This window comes from Condylura cristata, unplaced genomic scaffold (genome assembly GCF_000260355.1).
Source record: "Condylura cristata isolate star-nosed mole 26May11 unplaced genomic scaffold, ConCri1.0 scaffold00001, whole genome shotgun sequence".
Lineage (NCBI taxonomy): Eukaryota > Metazoa > Chordata > Mammalia > Eulipotyphla > Talpidae > Condylura > Condylura cristata.
In genome coordinates, this window is record NW_004567102.1 from 4,430,769 (window position 1) to 4,454,259 (window position 23,491).

At 42.2% G+C, this 23,491-nt stretch overlaps 2 protein-coding genes across 5 annotated transcripts in view; one reads left to right on the forward strand and one right to left on the reverse strand.

The window, feature by feature from the left end:
- Positions 1-1,875, reverse strand: part of PPIL1 (peptidylprolyl isomerase (cyclophilin)-like 1) — a 17,011-nt gene extending 15,136 nt beyond the window's left edge. Inside the window, exon 1 of one of the 2 annotated variants that reach the window (XM_004673429.2) lies at positions 1,780-1,875. In XM_004673429.2, the coding sequence (XP_004673486.1) occupies positions 1,780-1,835 (56 nt within the window). In that variant the 5' untranslated portion in view covers positions 1,836-1,875. Of the gene's footprint in view, positions 1-1,233; positions 1,747-1,779 lie in introns of those variants that run through there. The other variant, XM_012724298.1, reaches the window with a different exon arrangement.
- A 2,995-nt stretch (positions 1,876-4,870) lies between these two features.
- LOC101635037 (chromosome unknown open reading frame, human C6orf89) overlaps positions 4,871-23,491 on the forward strand; it is a 37,343-nt gene continuing 18,722 nt past the window's right edge. The window contains exons 1-3 of one of the 3 annotated variants that reach the window (XM_004673430.2): positions 4,871-5,005; positions 14,797-15,004; positions 15,708-15,921. In XM_004673430.2, coding sequence (XP_004673487.1) covers positions 5,004-5,005; positions 14,797-15,004; positions 15,708-15,921 — 424 coding nt within the window. In that variant the 5' untranslated portion in view covers positions 4,871-5,003. The other 2 variants (XM_012722975.1, XM_012722983.1) reach the window with 2 other exon arrangements.

Consider the following 23,491-nt stretch of genomic DNA (forward strand, 5'->3'; position numbering starts at 1 on the left):
AGTAAATATATAAATAAATAGTAAATACCTATTTGTAAACATTTCTAATGGGGTATAAAAGATACAGTTTGTATGTGTTTACCAAGAGGCAAAACAAAAGAAAAACCTTCAAACATTTGTACCTACTCCATATGGTGAGTGTTTCCCTTTCTCCAAGTACTATTAAGGAAAAGGAAGAAATAAAAGTCTTAGTATAAGCAGCTTCCCCTCCACTCCAACACTGTTCCAAGTATGTGAGAACTGATCAATTACAGATAATATGAACACTGTGGCAAGCACAGAGTAAGCGCTGTATGTGCGTATAAATGCATAGGGAGTGTTCTAGAACATAGCTTTCTTCACACTACTAAGGTCTAATGTGGATTAACAATTACTCTGCAAAGCATGGGTGTAGGTGCTTTTTCCCTTATGGAGTCCACATTTGGTGAGTATTTTTTAAATAAAAGGACTCATTTTTTTGCAAGGACAATTTGGAAGGACCTACACAATTCTGAAATGTATACACCTTTTGATTCAGCAAAAGAAGAAAAATAGTAATAGTATGATCATATGGTCCTAATTTTGTTAAAAAAAATAGAACATATTAGTGTTCTATATGTATATAGAAAAAGATCTGGAAGATCATTCAACAAGTTACTGATAATATTTTCACAGGGAGAGGTGTTTTTTACTTTTTATTCTATACTCTACTGCTTGATTTGGATTTTAATTTATATTGTGATTATTGAAAAAGTTAACGGGTGAATTCAGAAAGTACTTTCAATTTGGGACCTGAGTAAGTAGAATTTCGCCACATTAAAAGGGGGAGAAACGGTCAGGGAGCAAAAGCAGCTGAGAGACCTATGCTTTGGTGGAAAGCATGGACAAGAACAGAAAGAAGACACACAGCAATGATGGCTGAATCTTGGTTATTGACAGAGGTTATCAGATGTTGCCAAAGGGAAGGCAGTGGTCAGAAGAAAAAAATTCGCTTGAAAGTCAGACTAAAAAATTTTAATTTTAAACTGTTGTAGCAGTTAAAAGCTACTTAAGGTCCTCTTAAGAAAGATCATTTTCCAAAGAGGCAATGGAATGAAAGACCTCCAGAACCTAGCGTGTAAGGCAGACACATCAGGCTCCATCCAAAGTTCTCCCACTCATTAGCTATACGGGTTTGGGCAATTTAATCTGGTCATTGATCGGTAAGTTCTGGGATTTCCCCTACTAAAACTGGAGAGGCGGAATGATACCTACAATTTGAGTTGCGAAGAGCAATAAATTAAATGTGTGCTATCCATCGGGGCACCAGCTGGTGGGTGGTCAATTACACTGTCTTCCCACCACTCAGAGATGAAAATGTGCTTCTTCCTGTGTTCTCTCTATAATTTGTTCACACAGTTGTACTACCTGTCACATCAACTTTTACGTGTACTGTAAACTCCAAGGACAAGGTTGTGTGTCCGGTGTCCATCTCCAAACGCTCCCACTAGATCCTACATCTCTGGCCTCGGGGCTCAACACACGCTTGTATTGCGAATGGAAGAAAGAAATCCGCGTGGGGAGCAGGGGAAAGGGAGAGGCGGACGCTCAGTCTCTGAGGTCTCGGCGCGGCTCCGCGCGGAGCTCGGGCGCGAACGGTGGCGGCCCCACGCGGTCCGCAGACTGCCCCGACGGCCCGGCTCCATGCCTCTCCACGAGGACGCAGGGCTCCCGGGATGCACGCCGGGAACCGAGCCCCGCGGCGAAGCCCGGGCTCCGCGTCGCTCCTCGGTCCGGCCCAGGAGGCCAGACCCCCCTCACCTGGTCTCCAAATACACGTTGGGCGGCTGCCAGGAGTCGGGGGGGATCGCGGCCATAGTGATGCCGGAGGAATCCTGTTCTAGCAAGGACTACTTCCGGCGCAAAAGCCTGGGACCCGCCACTGCGACGCACACTTCCGGTTCCCGCCGTTTAAAGCTTTGGATGCCGGGGTTGGGGGAAAGCGGAAGAGTAAGGGTTCAAACTCCGAGGGCCGTAATCAGGACTGAGGGGCAAAGAAAAAGAGCTGGCCGTAAGGGCGCGGAACAGTAGCGCAAGACTCAATTGGATGATCGCCCGGTGGAGGATTACCTCGCTACTCGCCGGAGATCCGATTGGTTTCCTAGGCGAGGAAGGCGGGAATTGCCCGCAAATCTATATAGGATCGGAGTTATGTACTAACGTTCAATGTTTAGAAGTTCTGAGTCCCAGAATGGGGCAGCGGACTGACTGGGGAGAAACTGAAAGGGAATAGAAAATAGAGATCTGAAACTACCTCTGTAAAGTGCTGTATGAGTTACATTTACGTAGCGTTTACATTTTATTTTCTACTCTACAAAGTAAAACTACAGATATTATTTTTCAGATGTAAACATTGAGCTTCAGCAGTTAAATGATTTATTTGTTCAGAGCCATACAGCAAATGTAAGCCTTCGGATTCCACTAGCAAAGAATTTGAGAAGAGAAGGTCCAGTGAGCTGGGAAGAGAATGAGAGATAAGGAGAGAGAGGGTGCCTTCCCTGGTAGCGGAAGAGGTTAAAGCACAGCACTATGAAGCAATCCGCAGATACCGCAGCCCACACGAGTTCCATCCAAGGCCAGGGAGGTGATCCACACGGTGTGGCAGACCACCTCTGTCTCACCCGCTGTTCCCCCTCAGCAGTATATTTAATAGCTCTGCCTGTTCTGCTCCCGACTCTTGTCTCTGGTGAGCCCCCACTCTGGTGAGCCCCCACCTCCCACTCCACCCCTGTACTCTATTTTTGGTATGCATAAATAAATAAATCTTTTTAAAAAGAGAAAGGGGAATGAAGACTAAGGGATTAGAGTGGTAAGCTGAGATAGATAGTGCCCAAGTTTGTTTCTCTCAGAGTGAAAGGTAAAGCAAAGGTGCTGCAAGGAGTTTTAGAGGAAAGACAAGAAAGAAAGAGGGCAAATTTATGTTGTGAAGGCACACCATTTAAGATAGCTAAATGAATGCTTATTTGCCAGGCATCAAGCTAAACACTTTATTGTGTGCTTTCATACTTATCTTCACACTTCACAATAGTTAATAGTAGATATTAACTATTCCCTTTTCACGTGGTGGAAACTGAGCTTTACGGAGATTAAATAATGCGTACAAAGTACCAGGTTTTGAGCCTTTGCTCTTATTCACAGTTAATACCCACTAATTTCTTTAAAAGGGTATACAATGTCACAGGAAATGAGCTCCCTGTCAGATCCTACCCAACCACTTTTCCCAGGCTGCCTGGGGAGGCACAGGAAAAGATACAGGACAGACAAGATGTGGAAGAAGCAACTATGGGAGTGGTGGTGAAGATGGCTCCTTCACCTGGGAAGGAGATAAGAAAGGTTTAACATTACGTTTGTGAGCTAGATCCATGCTCTGTGTGTAGTACCATTTTCAGTGCTATATAGTATTCTGTTTCCTGAATACATCCTGTTCCCAATTTGTGACAATTACAAATAATGCTCCTATGAATACTCTGTTATGTATCTTGGGGGATTTGTACATGAAGTTTTGGTGGTATATACCTAGAAGTAGAACTTTTGGATCAAGAGTTATGTTTATAATTTAGTAGTTAATCCCTACAGCCTATTTGGCTGTAGCAAATTGCTCTCCTACCAGCAGTAAGTTGATATTGCTCTGCTTTCTCACCAACACTTAATACTGTATAATGGTATCTCCCTAGTCATTCCTCTAATAACTGATGATTACTGGAATTAAACAAGTTTTCATGACTCTCTCATTCATATACCCTCTTGTGATAATCTTTTTGTGTTCCCATCTTCTGCCCATTTTTCTAGTTGACTCTTTTTAATATTTGTGGAGTTCTTTGTTCTGGACATACATTTTTGTTGGTTTCTGTCACTTTACAGCTAATCTTTTTGTCCTATCTTTTGATGATCAGGTTTCTAATTTTAATGTAGTATAAACTATCATTTTTCTCTCTTACGGAACTGCAGTTCTGACTAGTCTCATTTCAAGTGCTCAATAGTCACTTGATCGGTGACAGCAATTGGAAAGAGCAACTCTCGTTGTATTTTTCTCATTACATTTGTGAGCTAGATCCATGCTCTAGAATGCATATAGACTCTAGTGTGTGGTGAGAGGTAGAAGTGGTTTCATGTTTTTCCTATATGGATGTACACCTGATCAAGCACTATTTATTTAAAACATCCTTTTCTCAGTCCCCTGTTGTGTCTTTGTAGATGTAGTTTTATTAATCTGACCCCAGAACGATTTTGTTTGCTGATCTCTTATAGAAGGCAGTTAAGAGCTTTGGCACCAAAGACAGGGCGAGATAAGGAGCCTAGGTTCAAATCGTGAATCCACCAGGCTGTGTAATCTGAAGCAAGGTAACCTCTTCGTAAACCTCAGCTCAGTTGATATGAAGCTAAATGTTGTGGGGCTCTTATAGCATGATATTGTAGAGGCGGTTTCACAATATAAAGTGCTGACATGTCTTTGCAGAGAACGCTATCCTTGGGTCTTGTGTCGATCTGAGTACTTTATTTGATCGTTTTTCTTTAAGACTTAGAGCTCCAGAGGTTAGGGTCTGTCCTCCGGTTACGTATCCCTCCCACTCCCACCCTTAAGTGCCCATTACACTGCCTGTCACGTAGCAATGGACTCAATGAATGTTTGTTGAACGAATCAGTTCAGCCACAAAATCTGTCAGTCCAGGACTAAGAGAGACGCTGTCAAGGGCTGAGGACTGACCAAGCAAGGCAGACACCAGAGGGAGCAAGAGCCTGTCTTCCTAGATATCGCGAGAGTTTCCGCGAACGAGCGCGCGCGCGCTGCGACGTCAAGCAGTTTGTTTTGGCGGAAGTGCAAGGCAGGAAGAGGGAGCTAAGCCCCTTGGGCGCAGGGCCGCTCTCGTGGCGTGGGCGTGGCTTCTGGGTTGAGCTACCGGAAGTAGGAAGTTGTTGGCTTACCCTCCTCGCCCGGCGGCTGCGGTCTCCGAGGCGGGAGGAGCCCGAGGGGGCGCGGGCCCCGCATGTGAGTGACTGGGGCCCGAGGCCGGGTGGGGGGGGAAGGCCGCTTCGTGACCGCCTCGCCGCCGCGTCCGTCTGTGACGTCTTCGCGCAGCACCTCCCTCGCCGCTTCCTGCCTCTGCGCGGACCCCTTTCCGAGCCTCTGGCGTTTCGCAGACTGAAAGCACCCCCCTCCAACTCCCTGCGGTGGACTCCCTTGCGACTGCTCCCTGTTAACTTGGTTCCGGCGGGGAGAGCTTAGCGAGGTCGACCCTACTTGAACTTTTTTCGCTGGCGTCACAGCCTATTCAGAGCACGCGGTGCCGGGGAAGTCTAGATTGCACTGACCTTTTGACTGTTTATCTTTCTAAAAATATTGCTGTATTTTTCGCGGCCCCCGAAACAGCTTTTGAGGAAATTTATTGGGTTGGTTTTTTGTTTTGTGTGTTTGTTTGTTTTTTTTTTTTTTTTTAGTGTGGACTTGATATGTGATAACCATGGTATTCTTGGATTTCAGAAAGATTTGGATTTCTTGATACGAGTAAATGAGCTATTTGTAACCGCCTTTTAGTACCAGGAAATTCACCTACCTCTTGTTTCATGGTATTTTAAGGCCATTAACTCTGCAGGCTACACTTTTGCTGGTCTCCCCAACTTCACCTTGGCATTCGTGAACATTTAGTTATCACCTTGTAGTAGAGACTACCGCAGATACTTAGTACCCTGACTTTTCCCTCCTTGGTTATTTGTCGGTTCCCACGGTGGAATCGTCTATGGACATTGCTCCCTTAATAAATTTGCCTCTTTGAGTTTGAGTGACCACCATCTCCTTTTAAGGAACAATTTTGAGGTTTTGACTGAAAGAGGCCCAGTTTGCCCAGCTAGGCTTTTCCTTCTTTGGTTCAAAACAATTTACAAGACCCAGCTTGAATCCCTTTTCCTTCACAGCTATTCTGCAACATCACAGAATGTCCCAAGTGTGAGATTCTTAACCTCACATAGCTTCTGATTAGGCTGATGTACATTTGAAAAGAGTAAAAAGTAAAATGAACGTGTCTTTAGTTACATTGAGTTAGTTTGGGAACACACCACTCACATAAGATCCTTTATAAATTTAGGAGACTGATCAGGTTCCATGTCACAACTGAATGTCCCCGTCTGTTGCTACTTTCTCCACTTATTTTGCTTCAAGAAACAGTTTTGTGTGGGAGACAGGGAAATAGCTATAATACAAAGCAAGTTATGCTTAACGCATCAAGGGCACAAATCAAGCATATTGGGACAGAGCACTGGGAGCTAGACTTTTTAGGCAGAGGAAATTACATGTACAAAGCCAGAAAGATGTGTAAGAGTATGACATTGAAGAATTGGAGGAAGAAATGGAAATGAGACTAAAAGGTAGACGGTCACTTTGTCCAGGATTATGCTAAGTAAGTTGGGCTTTCATTCCAATAAGCTACATGCCTTTAACTGTAGATATTGAGACAAGTGCTTTATATATATTATCCTATAATCCCTTAATATTGTTTGGCAAGCAGAACTAACTCCATTTTATAATTTAAAACTTTATAATTTGAGTCTCATAACCCACAACAGATGAAGCTAGTACTTGCGTCTAGCTTTTTCCAGCTCCTGTGCCTGTGTTCTTCATCACAGTGCTAAACTTTCCCAGCAGGGGGTGGGGAGTCAAGGAAGGTGCTTTAACATGAATAACGTGAACCAGTTTGTATTTCAGAAAAATAACTTATGGAGTGGGTAGAGAAGGAGGAGGATTGGACTTATAGAAATCAACTATATCTTCGTGATAGTCTGTGGGAGAGAGATTGAGCTCTGACTCAGAGCTAAAGAGGAGACCTTAATGTAGGAGGTAGAAATCAAGATTTAGTATGAAGAATGAGGAGGAACGGTTTTAAATTTGAAGGACTTCCACTAATTGAGAAAAGGAATGTAGTCGGAGAAATGAGTTGTAGGGGAAACAGTAAGTGGTAATGGACACATCACAAGCGACTCCAGGAAATTCGGATCAGGGTGTGTTGTAGGGAGAGAGACAGGTATGAGCTCTAGAGAAAGGTCTAGAGCAGAGCAGAGATTTGGGATCACTAATAGCTGGTGGCTAAGCCATGAATGGAATGAGAATGTCAGGGACAACCATGATGAATGCCAACATTTAACAACATGATCTCTAAGAAGAGAACAGGAAGATATGTCAGGGTTTGGAAGCACATGAGGGAAATAATGAGTAGCCACACTAGCTGCTGCAGAGAGGTCAGGTGAGGAGGTAACCAAAAAATGCCCTTTGAAGCTGGCTTGTAGAAAGACATTGGTGACCTTAGAGCAATATTGATCGGTGTGAGGGGGGCAGAAATATGACTTCAACTGGTAAGTGAATGAGAGGAGTTCCAAGAAACAAGATGAGATGATAACTTTAATTTTTTTTTTTTAAGGGAGCTTGACTCTGGAGGGAGGGAGATGTGAACACTGGACATCCAGAGGGGGAGGATTATTTTTATTTACTTATTTTTTAGAGATTTATTTATGCATACAAGAACTAGAGTACAGGCCAAAGGTGTGGGGGATGTGTGTGTGTGAGAGGATTCATCAAAGTAGGGAGCAGAACAGTCAGATTGAAATCCACTGCTGAGAGGGGCAGCAGGCAGGATAGGAGAGGCCTGCTAGGCCCTGTGGGTCACCTCCCTAGCTGGGAATCGAATTCATGCTGCAGTGGCTGCGGATTGCTTCATAGTACTGTGCATTATTAACCCATTGTGCCGTCAGGGAGGGCGTGGGGAGGATTGTTATTTTAAAGATTTATTTATTAATACAGAACTGGGTTACAGGCCAGAGGTGAAGGGACAGTGAGGACTCACCAGAGACAGAGTGGGAAGCAGAACAGGCAGATCGACGAGACACACTGCTGAGGGGAGCAGCGGGCAGGTCAGGAGAGGTCTGCTGTACCATGTGGTCCCCTCTGGGGCGGGCATGGAACTCATGCTGAAGTGGTTTGAACTTCTTAGTACTGTGCTTTAACCGGCTGCACCAACAGTGGAAACTGAAGAGGGGGAGGATTGGAGCTGGTAGAGAGAAATTAAAAACATGAGCGGGGGCAGGGCCTCCCTGGTGGCACAACCGGTTTAAGCACAGCACTATGAAGCCAATCGCAGCCACTGCAGAACGAGTTTGATCCACGTCCAGGGAGCTGACCCACATGGCCCAGCAGACCTCTCCGGTCTTGCCTGCTGCTCCCCTCAGCATTGTGTTTCAGTACATCTGCCTGTTCTGCTCCCCACTCTGTCTCTGGGGAATCCTCTCACCTCCCTCATCTCTGGCCTGTACCCCAGTTCTGTATGCATAAATAAATAAAAATGAATCTTTAAAAAAAAAAGCAAAAACATGAGGGTCTTGCTTCAAATGTGTCCGTGTCGTAAAAACAAAGATCAGTATTAAAAGTTCTAAGCTAAAAAAAAAAAAAAAAAAGTTCTAAGCTTACATACACAAAGGCCTCAGCAGCTAACTGATCATTGGTTGCATCTTGTATTTCTAAAAGATACATGATCTTTTTTGGGGAAGGGAAATTTGACTGTGGATTGGACATTAGATAATACCAGAATTATTTAATCATTGTAATAGATAGGACGCCTGTGGCTGTGTAGAACAATGCCATTGTTCTCAGGAGATGCATGCTCAAACCACTGGTTCTGGCAAAAATAGCAGGAGAGAAAAACATGGTCAAATGTTAGCAATTAGTGAATCTAAGTAAAGGATATACAGATGTTCATTTACTATTTCCAATTTTTCTGGAGGCTTGGAATTTCTCAAATGTTGGCAGAAAAAAGGCAGAGACATATTTTCAGAGAGCAAAGAAAGTCCAAGGCTCTTCAAGTCTCACTTGACTGGGAGGGTCAAGTGATAGTAAAGGTACAAGAAAGTAGAATTCACTTGGTTGTGAATTTTAAGCCCTTATAAATTGTAAATTTAAAAATCGTACTGTTTAATGAGTTACTTTTAAATATTTTTTTTCTTTGTGACCTTTATTACAATCTGAGAGATGCATTTTTTCCCTTTATACTAAAATGTAGTGGATAAAAGGAAGTGGAATATAATCATAATCCTAGAGAATGGGTTGTTGTACCTCATAACTAGCATAATACTTAAAGAACATAGTAGGAAAGTAGAACATTTATTATTACTCTGGATGATGCTTCCGGCGTTGAGATTGGGACATATTTAGATGGATTTTGAAACTTTATTCTGAACTGTAGGATTCTCCTTTTGTGTTTTTTTTTTTAAAGTTTTATTTATGTGTACAAGAACTGGGGTACAAGCCAGAGGCGTGGGGGTGAGAAGATTCACCAGAGAGAGAGTGGGGAGCAGAACAGGCTAACTGACAGAAATACACTGCTGAGGGGAGCAGCGGGTGAAACAGGAGAGGTCTGCTGTGCCATGTGGGTCATCTCCCTAGCTGGGAATCAAACTCACGTTGTAGTGGCTTTGGATAGCTTCATCATGCTGGGCTCTAACCTGCTGCACCACCAGGGAGGGCTCTCTCCTTTTGTGTTTTAACTAAATGAAACAGTATTGCATCTTAGAGCATAGCTGTTTAGCTTGGAAAACCGAACTTACATGGTAATGTCACCTCAATGTTTAGCCCATATTTATATCAAGAGGAGAATTAATTCTATATTAAACAGGCCAGAGGAGAGATTTACATTTAGTCTGGCCAGTTAACATGTTTTCTGCTTAAAACACAACATCTTACAGATCTTGTTGAAAAAAGGATCTATAAGATCCTCCTTTCAGCTATGTCTTCTACTGTTTTTCTTCTTAAACTGAGACCCAGTTTAAGGAAACATCTCATCAGAGCTCAGTTACTATTCCTTTCCCTGAAGTATTTCAGAAATAAATGTCCCATGGCTTGCCTCCCTCTAGCTTCTTTAGAAAGCAGGATTTCCTAACCGCTGTGAACATTTGGAATGGAACAATTTGTTGTGGTAGTTTATCATGTGTATTGTAGGATGTTGTCTTTACCTGCTACATATCCATGATACCGCTCTAATTTTGACACTCAAAAATGTCTCCAGGCATTGCCAAATGTCTTTGGGGGGAGTAGAGTCACCTCTCCCCCCCATCTAAATTGAGAGCTGTTCTAAAGCTTTGTCTCCCATTTGGGGGTGTGCCTTTAGTCATCAGGGAAGACAGCACCCAGCTTTCACTCCCAGGGTTTCTGACAAATCAGTATGTCCAGGGTGGTGTAGGAGGCCTTGATTTGTATAATCTGCTCACCATCCTGCCTGTGCCCTTGCAGATACATGCTCAGTCTTCAGAACTTCTGTGCCAAAGCTCATTTCTGCCAGTTGCACCTCTCCCTGAAGGTAAAGGGATTGCCATCAAGCCTCAGTACCTTCTCACTTGATATTTAGCTGTGAATTTGTGAGTTTTTAATTTTTTTTTTTTTAGGGGGACAAGATTTTTTGTTGTTTAACATCATTTCCACTAGATGCCAGTAGTACTCCTAAGTGTGACAATCAAAAATATCTCCAGACTTTCCAGATGTCCCTGGAGGAGCAAAATTGCTCCCAGTTTAGAACAACTGATCTAACCAAAGGTGAAAGCAGGATGTACTATCAAAATCCCCATGTCCTCCTGGAAACATCTTTGAATTGTTAGTGACCACACTTCCAGTAATTTAGGAAATGTTTTAGAATCTCAGGGAAGAAGAATGCAAACATGTATTTGGTATCATAATGTTATTGTATATCATAATTACAGAAAAAAGAGCTTGTGTAGCATAAACTTGAAGTTTAATAAGATTTTTTACAGGTATCAAAAGTGGCCAGAAGTTTTCAAAGGTGTTGAAACAACCATCAAGAAGATATTCCTTGGTTCTCAGTTTAGCCTTCCTGGTTTGCTCTTCCAAGGGGACACCAATGTGACCTTCCCTTCTGCCAGAGGGACACCTGTGTGTGCCCATCTCTAAAATCATTAACATTTCTTCCTGGAATTTTTTCTAGAATTCCTGCTGCTCTTCTTTTCTTGTCTTTACTGAGTTTTAATGGATTTTGACTGGGAATTAATCATATTGTCTGTATCACATTATCCCTGCTTACTTGCTTAGAAGATTTTTATTAGACAGGAACATGCTATCTCTGGGCTAGCCACCAGTCACAAGAGCAAGTGAAAAATACTGTGATGAGTTATTACTTTATTCTTTTTCCAGGAATCATTGTAGGCCCAACTTCCTAGTTGTGAAAGCAGTTCTGAGCTTAGATGTTTTAAACATCTGTGAAATGGGACTTATCATACCTTCCTTCTGGGATCGCTGTGATAATTCACTAAGATGATTTTTCATAGCACAATGCCGGGCACATAAGATGACATAACAGGGAGTAGTAAATAGGGACACAATTGGATACGTCTTTAGTGTCTAATGAATTGATTTTTTTCTACTTCTTGAAGTGCTCATATACTCTTAGAATTTTAGAGATAGAGGACTTTACAAATCTCTGGTTTACTTTATTTTGGAGGTGAGGTCACCGACCAAGTGAACTAGCCAAAATCCTAACAGCATAGTATAATAAATGGGGGTAAACTCAAATTTAATAAATACACATTTAGAAAACATCCTTATTCAGAAAAATCGTCCTTATTTTCTGCCATCAGTTCACCATTTAAATGTACAACCCAGTGGTTTTTAGTACACAAAGTTGTACAACCATCACCCTAATTTAAGTTTAGAATACTTTGTATCATTTCAGAAAGAAATTATGTATCTAATAAAGTCTATTCTTCCCACCCATTTCCCTTGACAACCACTAACCTACTCTGTATCTATAAATTTGCTTTGTACTTTACATATCAATGTCTTCATATAATAATGTGATCTTTGAGACTGTCTTATAGCATGTTGTCAAGATTCATTTACTTTTTGGCAGATAACACTACTTCCTTCTTGTTGTTCAATAATGTTCCATAGTATGGAGGGACCACATTTTGTTCCTCCATTCAGCATTGATTGCTTCCATTGGGGGGTGGGGAGGGCTTTTATGTATAATGCTGCTTGTACATTCTTGTACAAGTTTTTGTGTGAACATGTTTTTGATTCTCTGGAGTACATACTTATGAGTGGGATTTCTGGGTCACTTGGTAACTACTTAAGTTCTGGAGGAATTGTCAAGCTTCTCTGAAGCAGCTGTGCCATTACCCATTCCCACCAACACGACAAGGATTCCAATAGCTCAACGTCTTTGCTTTCTCTTGCTTTTCTCTTACTTTTTGATTATAGCCATTCAGTGGGGTGATGCAGTACCTCAGTGTAGTTATGTGTTTGATTTGCTTTTATCTGATGACTGATGATGTGAAACATATCTTCGTGAGTGTATTGCCTATTTGCGTATCTTCTTTGGAGAAATGTCTATTCATAGCCCTTGCCCATTTCCTAATTAGGTTGCCTTTTTTTATAATAATTATATTTTAAAATTTATTTATTCATACAGAACTGGGATATAGGCCAGAGATGTAGGGGCAGTGACAGGCTTCACCAGAGACAGAGTAGGGAGCAGAACAGGCAGATCAACTAGGTACACTGCTGAGGGGAGCAGTGGGTGGGTCAGGAGAGGTCTGCGGCGCAATGTGGGTCACCACCATGGCTGGGGCAGCTGAGGTCAGCTTGCAGTGCTGCATCATTACCCATTGCACCACCCGGGAGGGCCCTAGGTTGCCTTTTTATTACTGAGTTGTAAGAATCCTACTTGGAATATCATTTCCTTATTTGATATATGATTCATAAATATTTCTCCCCATTCTGTGGTTTATCATTTGAAGCACAACGTTGTTAATTTTTGAGGTAGTTTGGTTTCTTTTTTCTTTTTCTACTCTTGTTTTTGGCGTCATAGCTAAGATGCCATTGTCTAATCTGGTGTCGTGGGTTTTCCCTCATTTTCTTCTAAGCATATTATAGTTTTCATTTTTAAGTTTAGGTCTTTGATCCATTTTGAATTAATTTTTATGTTTGTATAAGGAAGGGTCTGTCTTCATTTTTTTACATGTGAATATCCAGTTGTCCCAATACCATTTATTGAAAATGCACTTTTTTAATAGAATTTACACCACCTTTTAATCTGACACTTGAAATGAAAGCCTATATGGTCTTCAAAACCACAAGATTTTGAGCAAGAATAGAGTTGGGGGCAAGGTTCGGGACGGGGGGGGGGTTCTATTTTCCCTGAATTTGAAGTCCCTCAATTTTAAGTCTAGATTACTTACCTGTTAATTCTCTTTGGAGATTCTGATTTAATTGGCTTGGTTTGGGGTCCTAATAGAGAATGAAAAGCAATTTATTTTTTATGAACATCAAATTTCATTAAAGATTTATTTATTTGGGCATACAGAACTGGGGTACAAGCCTGAGGTGCAGGGACGATGAGAGGGTTCACCAGAGACAGAGAAGAATAGGCAGATCAACGAAGTACACTGCTGAGGGGAGCAGAGGGCGAGACAGGAGAGGTCTGCGGCGCCATGTGGGTCGCCTCTGGGGCCAGGGCTTGAACTTGCACTGAAGTGACTGCAGCTAGCTTGCAGTGCTGCATAGTAACCTGTTGCACCCATGAAAAACAATTTAGGTGATTGTAACATACAGGCAGGGCTAAGAAGTAGTAAACTCAGGGGTTACTAAGCATAAACGGGCGGGAGTTATCAGGAGGTGCTGCTGCAGGAGACACGTGCAGAAGTGTCTGCTGCTTTGTGGCATTTTAGGTCCGCTTTTCTCCACTGCAGATAGGTGACTGTTGTCTTCAGCTCTACAGGTGGCAGCATCTCCCTCTGGGAAAACCAGTATTGTGCCATGTCACTACTTTTTAAGATCTGAAGCATGTTAGGAATGAAGTTTGTGAAATAGGGGACTCATAAAAAGAAAAAAAAAAGGACCCTTAAAAAAAAAAACAACAGCATAAATCCCAAGCACTGTTTTTCCTCATGTAAACAAAGAAAAGTATTACTGTTTCATAACACAGGCAGTTTTTGAAAAGAACAATTTGGTTTTATTTTATAAACATAGAGACTTCTGCTGCATTGGTTTTGACCTTTTATTTGCTGGCCACTGTGAAACACTGGCTTTTAAATAACTGTGACAACACAAATTGAGTTCCCTATAGATCTTAGGGATAGTTCCCTATAGATCTTAGATCTTTTCACTGTATAAAATACAAATAAAGTGCCCCTTGCTGTCTAAAATTGTATTTTCTGAAAAACCCAAGGCCTGCCATCTGCAGCATGTGGGGATCTCCTGTGTCATGGTTTGCGTGCCCCCAGAAATCCTTTCTCCGCCAGGGACAGAGCTGTCACCATGTCCCTCACAGTAAACCTTTTCTACAGCAATTTGCTGTTATATATGGAAAGAATCAACAACACTCTTATGTTTTTCATTTTTTTCATTTTAGTAATTACCAGTAGTGGGTGGCCTGTGATGGGCTTCAAAAGGCATTTCCACGGGTGCTTTTAGAGGGTGTGTCTGAGTCCCAGCAACTTACTATGTCCTACGCCAGTGCTTCTCAAAGTGTTTCAGAACCAGGGCTGTCTGTAAACTGTTTTCTAGCCCACAGTTAAGTAACACTTAAAAAAAAAAAACAACCTTGTATAACAGTTGACATTGTCTCAGCATACTCGTTGTTTTACCAGAGTATTGGCCTGCAGTGGATTGAGAAACACAAAACTGACTTCCCCCACAGATAGTCGAGAAGCCCTATTCTAATTGGCAGCTTTGAGAGGAAGTACTTTAAAGAACCTTCTTTCTTTTTACATGTTTTTTTTTTTTTTCATTCTCAGGGATTTTGTATTGGAAGACATGGATCTTGCAGCCAATGAGCTCAGCATTTATGACAAACTTTCAGAGACTGTTGATTTGGTGAGACAGACAGGCCATCAGTGTGGCATGTCAGAGAAGGCAATTGAAAAATTTATCAGACAGCTTCTGGAAAAGAATGAACCTCAGAGGGGACCGCCTCAGTATCCCCTTCTTATAGCTATATACAAGGTAAAAATGTGTTTTGACTTGGGGTTAGCTAAGCGCAGACTCTTAAGCATTCTCCCCCAAATATTACTGTTGGCTGATTTCATCATCAAACCTTCAATTTTCTGTGACTAAATTAGCCATAGCTCTTACCATGTGTTCCTAGGAAATTTGACTGGTTTGTTAATTGTCCTAGACAAAAGCTGTGTGTTTATAATTAAACTCTGTAATTTTAGTGGTGGTCACAGCCCTGTCTTATGCAGGAAGCTTGGGGAGCCTTGCTGTCCTCATAGTTCTGAAATTTTAAATGCTCTCAGAAATGCATGAGAATGGCTTGTTTATGAAAATGGATTGGTTCTTTTTTTTTTTTAAGATTTATTTTTATTTATGCATACATGAACTGGGGTATAGGCCAGAGATTCAGGGGTTGAGAGGATTCACCAGAGCCAGAGTGGGGAGCAGAACAGTTGGTTGTACTGAAATACACTGCTGAGGGGAGCGACAGACAGGACAGGAGAGGTCTGCTGTGTCATGCGGGTCAGCTCCCTGGGAGGGATTGAACTCCTGCCCCTGCAGGGGCTGGTGATGGCTTGATAGTGCCGAGACAAACCTCTGCACCACCAGAGAGGGCCCTGGATTGAGTCTTAAGGAGTCCTTTTTGTTCTTGGCATGAAGGTATTTTGTTGGCTGGGACAATTGCTAATCCTTTTCCTGTCTCTCCTTATAGGTCCTGGTAACCCTGGGATTAATCTTGCTCACTGCCTACTTAGTAATTCAGCCTTTCAGCCCATTACCACCAGAACCAGTGCTTTCTGGCGCTCACACCTGGCGTTCACTCGTCCATCACATCCGGCTGATGTCCTTGCCCATTACCAAGAAGTATATGCCAGAAAATAAGGGCATTGCTCTGCACCGGGGTGATGAAGACAGACCTTTTCCAGGTAGATTGCTGCATTTATTTTATTTTTGAGATACAAGGTTTTGGGTTTTTTATTTTTTATTTTTTACACATATATTGACATCTGACATTAGTGATATGAGGAAACACCCTCCATGTATTATCTCATTTAATTCACTCTTCACTAAAACTCTATTATCCCCATTCTGCATTTTGTGAAACTGAGAGTCAGAGATTTAGAAACACATCTGATAGAGTCAATTGCAAACTCTCCCTGACTCTAAAGCATTCCTTGTAGGGATAACTGTTTTCTCTCATAGGAAGGATTTGAGGATATCTGGTTCTATTTTCTTTCCTGTGATCCCTATTTATAATAGATTCTTAAATAAACAGCTATTGATTTATCGAAAGCATCTGAGTCCTGCTTCCTTTTAACCAGATCCCCTAATAGCCCTTACTTGGCCTTTTGGGCTAGGGTTTCTCACCATCTGTCCCATTCTTTCAATATCCCATTCTTTCAGTCTGTTTCCTTATTTAGTGCTCCTGTGTGCAATGTTGCCAAGTAGTTGAATTTAAGTAACATTAAAATTTAGTGACTGCATCAGTGGCACCACAGGAATTCCTCTTCTCACAGACCATTTGAGAGTTCCTTATGAGAACAGTGTAAGAGATTTATTTTTTGGGAAAGATAGAAAATGTTATCATTTTGACTTATTTTATTTGCCCATATGAAGGAATATGAATTGGATTGCACAATTTTTGTGGACACGTGTTCTGAAAACTTTAGGACCCAACATAACTGTTTAGGAAATATTTTCTCTTGAGTATTTTTAGAAAAAATGAGCAGTTGAAGCTAAACTTTAGAATTACAATGTCATTCTTTAAGCCAAGACCTAATCAGTCATAAAAATCATCACTTGGATTGGGTCTCCTTTGAAAGCTATTTTTGTCTACTTGAGGAAATTGTGGAAAGGTTTCCAAAATTATATCAAAATCAAAGGAAGGGAACATTGTAAAACAAAAACTCAGTCCCATGAGGTTTGTTTTCTTTTTGTAGTTGTTAATCAGCTTATGTATTTAGTGTTTTTTGAATTCCAGATATCACTTCCTTTTATTTATTAGGAAGATTGTTTTTGAAATGTCATCAGCTAAACTCAAAAAAAAAAAAGGAAGTTTCCAGCTCCTATCAGGAAGGTCCAGAGCATGTGGGGAAAGAGCCAGAGGAGCTTGCGGGGCCAGCCTGTACGGCGCCCCCAGACATACAGTCTCACTCCATGGCACCCCTCACTGCCTCCCTAGGGGCGTTTTCGGTTCCTGGCATGTGAGATGAAGTCAGCAGTTCTTACCACCCCGTTGATGGTTTCTTTCCATCCTGTAAAGAAAACTCTCCAGAGACTACTGAGAATTAAGAAATGATAATCAATGGGTAGTAATTGCTCGCACTCTAAATGGGAGTTTTAAATTTTCAGGAAATGTATATTGTCAACAAGCCAGATTGTTTGGCCCACTCCAAATTAATAATTTGCCTTGCAGATGGAGAGCTTTGGAAGGGTGTGGGTTTAGCTCTTTAATGTTGTTGCTTCTGTTAAAGTGCTGCTTTTAGTTGTAAGTGTGGCTATTCATGCACCATGCTTTCCAACATGTCACGATTCTGAGAAGCTGTGGCCATATAAAACGAGCATTTTACATCCATTGGAAGGAAATTTAAGAGTGCTTAATGATATCAGGGTTAAAAAAAACATTAGGGTAATTGGCAAGAAGTGGGAACCACTAGGGCTAGAAAAACTAGAAAATATATATCATTCCTAATATATATATGTATTTTTTAAAGATTTATTTATACAGAACCAGAGGTGCTGGGGCAGTAAAAGGATTCAACAGAGACAGAGAAGGGAGCAGAACAGGCAGATCAACAAAGCACACTGCTGAGGGGAGCAGCAGGCAAGACAGGAGAGGTCTGCTGTGCCATGTGGATCACCTCTGGGGTGGGGATTGAACTTGCACTGATGCGGCTGTGGCCAGCTTGCAGTGCTGTGTCCTAACCAGCTGTGCCACCAGGGAGGGCCCCATTCCTAATATCTTGGTGCCAAAAACCAACAACCTTTGAATGGGATTCCTTAGCCGTAACTTCAAAGGAAATGTTGCCCAGAGTGGTATGACAGATTCAGCTCCCCAAAGGAACCCCCCCCCACCTCTGGCCTGTACCCCAGTTCTTGTGTACATAAATGAATATATATTTTTTTAGTTTTAAAAATAAATAACCAGATATTTATTTAGTATTTACCAAATACCGGATCCTGTTCAAAGAGCTTTCCATGTATTGATTCATTTAGTCTTATAATATCTCTATGAAGTTCTGGTTTTATGCCTTCTTCACAGGTGAAGACACTGAGGCACAACAAGAATAGGTCACTTGCTCCAGGTCCCAAGACTAGTAAGTTTCAAAATCGTGATTGGAACCCAAGCAGCTTGGCCATCTTCAGTCTGAGCTGTTAACCTCTGATGTGAGTGGTTTGTAGCCACACAGTGTACCTGAAGAGTCAGTCTATCTTTAAGTTTGATTTTGGAGTTCTACATATTTTTTTTGTCAGGTCACCAGATGCTTTCTCAGTTTTCTAGTCTCTGAAGAAAAAACGCTTTTTCTAGCTGGTGCTGTGAGTGCAAAGAAATGATCCTCCAAGCTATTGGTCCCTTAGAGTTTTCCTGAACTAGCCTTTTCATAAGTGTTCAGCTCACTTCTTAGTCTACACCTGATAGGTCAGGTTTGACTTATGGTTTGACTTAATCCTTTCTCTTAGTAACCCATAATTTCCCTTCACTTTCACGTGCTTGGTCTTTTCCTCCAGCTCCTCTCTCTTGTATTTCAACTGTACCAACCACCCTCTTGGCTTACTCCTTTCCTGAGGTCCTGAGTCTTGGAGCTAAAAAGAAGCTAGTGTTAACCTAGAATTGTTTGCCCACTTTGTAAAGAAGAAATTGAGGCCAGGAGTGGTGAAGTAACTTGCTTCCCCAGCTGATGATAGCAAACTAACACTTGAACCTTAGTTTCTTAACTCTAGTCTGGAATTCTTTCTATCGCACTGCACCTACTGCCTGCTGTCTCTGCCTTCTGCTAAGCCAGGTTCCAGCTTGCTAGCTCCAAATATTTTGTTTACTTCAGGCATTTATAAGTTTTAAATATAATACCCTGTTATACTGAGGCAGCCTGGGAAAGCTCTCATATTCCATGAGTTTTTTCTCTCTATATAGACTGTACAATTGGCACTTTACATGTCTGTGGACCTTTTCAAGGAAAGGTTAAAGTGGCTCTAGCAGGCACTATCAGGCAGTTTTGAAAATAGCAGATCATTCATTGGCATGGAGCTAAGCACCTACTGAAGGAAGAAATGCTTCAACCTTGGGGATTACCCTACTCTTTTATTTGCAAAGAATAAAAACGTAGCCCCCTGAGGTAACAGACACTGTGCTATGTTCCGGGCCCTGTATTTTCGGTCTTCACAGCATTCATATAAGATAGTTACCATTTTTTTATGTCCACTTTTAGCGTGAAGAAACTGACATACAAGGGGATAGACTAATTTACCTCAGGCCTCACATTTAGAAACAAATCATCAGGAAAAGCTATTTGTGAAATGACTTCTTGGGTTTCTTATGCCCCGATGGTGTATACAAATGGCTCTGGGCATGCTGCCACCCATGCAAGAGACCCGACCAAGGGTGCCTTTATCAGCAAGACTTCACCCCTGCCTCATGCCCAGGATGCCAGAAGAGATGTTAAGAAAATTGAGTTGCTGGAGGGTAACCTGATTAAAAACTGCTCACCAGTGAAAAATCAGAGGAACTCAGTTGTGGGTTGGAAGACTTTTTTTTTCTTTCCTTTTTAAAAGTTATTTATTTATGCATATAGAACTGGGGTGTAGGTCAAAGGTACAAGGGGGTGAGAGGATTCATGAGAGAGTGGGGAGCAGAACAGGCAGATCCACTGAAACTCATTGCTGAGGGGAGCAGCAGGCAAGACAGGAGAGGTCTGCTGCACCATATGGGTCAGCTCCCTGGCTGGGGATCACATTCTGGCAGCAGTGGCAGGCGTAGCTTGATAGTGCTAAGACTTAACCCCTGCACTACCAGGGAGACCTTGCAGGCTTTTCTTGAGTCTATTTCTTATATAAGAAATATTAAGACTGTGTTTATTTAATCTTTGTTTTGAAGTTTCTGTTTATTCAGACTGCTCACTTGCTTTTTGTCCCCATGATGAAGGCTTCTGAAGAGTCAGGGTTTTTTTCTTTCATTTATTCAGTGAATGTGTTTTGGGACCCTACTGAATGTTAGGCACTGTTCTTATCAGAGCAGCAAATAAACCAGACAGTCCCTCTGTTTTTGTGTCGCTAGTCTTGGCTTTGTGTCTCTCTTCTTCTGTATGCTTTTCACCCAGAGGGAATATTTCATCCTGAAAAGAAAGAGGAAATCTTTCAGTTTTGCTTTTTGCCAGGTTAATAATCTGCACAGGAACTCTTTGAGCTCAGATTTCAAGACATGTTACGATTTTCCACAGCAAGCCAGCCCAAAGTCATTTTCTTTGTAAATAGCTCTTGGTACTCGAGATCCTTCTGACAGTCAGGTGTTCACCTACCACTTTTCTGCAGTGTCCAACTTGCAGAGGAGGCCATGAGGTGACAGGGTCTGCTTTTCATGACTTCAAGGCTATGTTTTTGTCTGACAAGCTCTTTTTGACTTCTCAGACAGTGAAACCATCCCAAATCATGGTGAGAATTTGAAACACAGATCAAGTTTTATTGAACTCTTATCTGTGGAGTTTTATTTCTGTTGTATTTGTGTGTGTGTGTGTCTATTAAGTGCATTTATGTGTGTGTGAAATAGGTCTGGAGAGAGTCATTTAACTTCCGTTGGCCTTTCTGTCAGTGCTGCAGGAAGAATGGCCAGAAACAGCAGACTGGAAAGAACTAATCTGCGCATGTTAAGTAGTTGAAGTAAAGCCATGACTGGGGTTGGCTCTCTGCTCTTAGCTATTTTGCAAGGTGGAATTTGCTCACTCTGTGGGACGCAATGGTTCCAGCCAGTTGTTGGGAAAACATCTCAGATAAAACTTTGGAGATCGCTGGAGACCAAGCTGAAGTCTGGTCATGTTTACCTCTGTTGAGTATTCTGTGGGGAGGCAAACTAGCACGTGAGCCTTAGTTTCAAGTGCTTCCCGGGCTTCCTGGGCCTGCTTCCCGGGCCCAGACGCTTCACTGCCCAGCCACTCCTCATGTCCTTCCCACCACCAAATGCAGACACAGTCTTTGCTTCGGTGATCTCAAGTCTACAGAGAAGTGAAAAGTAACTCTTCTGGAAGTTTGGGCTTCCCTAATTCAGATGGATGTTGCAGACTACCCCATTCGCTTGTCCTTCTTCCTCTTTACTTTTCCTCTTCTTTTGCTGGCCGCCTGCCAATGTTCCTGTCAGGTACCTTCCCAGGGGCCTGCTTTCTGAGATGATCAGACTCTCCATTCCAAAGTTGTTTTTGGCTTAAGTTTTCATGGTCTCCACAGACTGTTTTAAAATATATATATATTAAACAGTTAACTACAAAGATAATAAAGATGCGAGATTATTTTTTAAAAGATTTATTTACGCATATGAAAGCCGGGGTCAGGTCAAAGGTGTAGGGGTGAGAGGCTTCACCAGAGAGAGAGTGGGGAGCAGAATAGACAGATCTATTGAAATACACTGCTGAGGGGAGCAGCAGGAGAGACAGAAGAGGCCTGCTGTGCCATATGGGTCAGCTCCCTGGGGATACCTTCATAGTGCTGACACTTAATAACTCCTTGTGGCACTAGGGAGAACCAAAATTGTTTTTGGTACAGTGGGTTGAAGCATAGCACTACAAAGCTAGCCACAGCCACTTCAGCGTGAGTTCAGTCCTTGGGCAATCAGCAAACCCACATGGCACAGCAGACCTCTCCTGTCTTGTCCACTGCTCCCCTCAGCATTGTACTTTGTCAATCTGCCTGTTCTGCTCTCCACTCTGTCTCTGGTGAATATTCTCACCACCCCTGCACCTTTGGCCTATACCCCAGTTCTGTCTGCATACATAAGTAAATCTTAAAAAATAATAAAAAATACACCTTCAATAAAGTCTGTTTGTTGACTTCTACCACTCTGACTCCTTCACCCAGGCAAGCATTAGTCATGACTTTTGCCAGGCTGTATCAGTAATACATTATATATATATATGAATACATGTGTGTGTACTCACACACACACACACTACCTCTCATGTACAGTTTGCTTTGGGCTAGACAGTGTATTAGCTTTTTTTTTTTTTTTTAAGATTTATTTATTTAGACAGAACTGGGGTATAGGCCAGAGGTGCAGGAGCCGTGAGAGGGTTCACCAGAGTCAGAGTGGGGAGCAGAACAGGCAGACTGCTGAAGTACACTGCTGAGGGGAGCAGTGGGTGAGACAGGAGAGGTCTGCTGTGCCACGTGGATCTCCTCCCAGGCAGGGATTGAACTCCTGTGGAGGCTGCCATGGCCAGCTTCGCAGCAGCTTTTTTTTTTTTTTTTTTTTGGTAACAATTAATAGTTCTAATAACCCCAATTAGAAATGGGGTGTAGGACAGAGATGTTGGGAGGATTCAATAGAGACAGAGTAGGGAGCAGGGCAGGCAAATACACTGCTGAGGGGAGCAGCGGGTGAGACGGGAGAGGTCTGCTGTGCCACATCAGCTCCCTGGCTTGGAATTAAACTCCGGCCACTGCAGTTCATACAGTGGTAGCATAATAGCACAGAGACTTAACCCCTGTACAGCCAGGGAAGACCCTGTAATCAGTGTCTAATGTTGCAGTAACAAAGTATCACAGGCTGAGTGACTAAAGCAGCAAAAATATGTTCTATCACAGTTCTGGAAGCTAGAAGTCCAAAAGCAAGGTGGTGTTAGGGCAGTCACCCTTCTCAGAGTTTGCCTTTACCAGCTTCTGGTGGTCGCCAGCCATCATTGGCATTCCTCAGCTCCTTAACTCCAGTCTCCACCTCTGTCTTTGCATGACTGTATCTCTTCTGTGTCTTTGGTAATCCTCTTCTTAATGATTTGTTTATTTATGCATATAAGAGCTGGGGTACAAGCCAGAGCTGCAGGGGTGAGAGGATTTACCAGAGAGAGTGGGGAGCAGAACAGGCAGATGGACTGAAATACACTGCTGAGGGGAACAACAGGTGGATTAGGACAGTTCTGCTGCACCATGTGGGTCAGCTCCCTGGCTGGGAATCAGACTCGTGTTGCAGTGGCTGCTGATGGTTTCATAGTGCCGTGCTTTAACCTGTTGCGTCACCAGGGAGGGCCCTGAGTATCTTCTTCTTAAAAGAACACCATTTAGATTGGATTTAAGCCTAAAATAGTATGACCTCATCTTATTAGCCAAAGACCCTATTTCTAATTTTCTGAGGGTCCATAAGAACATGAATTTTGGGGGGAATACTATTTAATGTGTATATACATTTTTCAGGATTTTATATTAGTCCATCTAATATGAGTATTATGTAGTTGAACAGTTTCTGGGTATTTTTTTTCCATTATAATAAATGTATCTAGGACATTCATATATATATATATA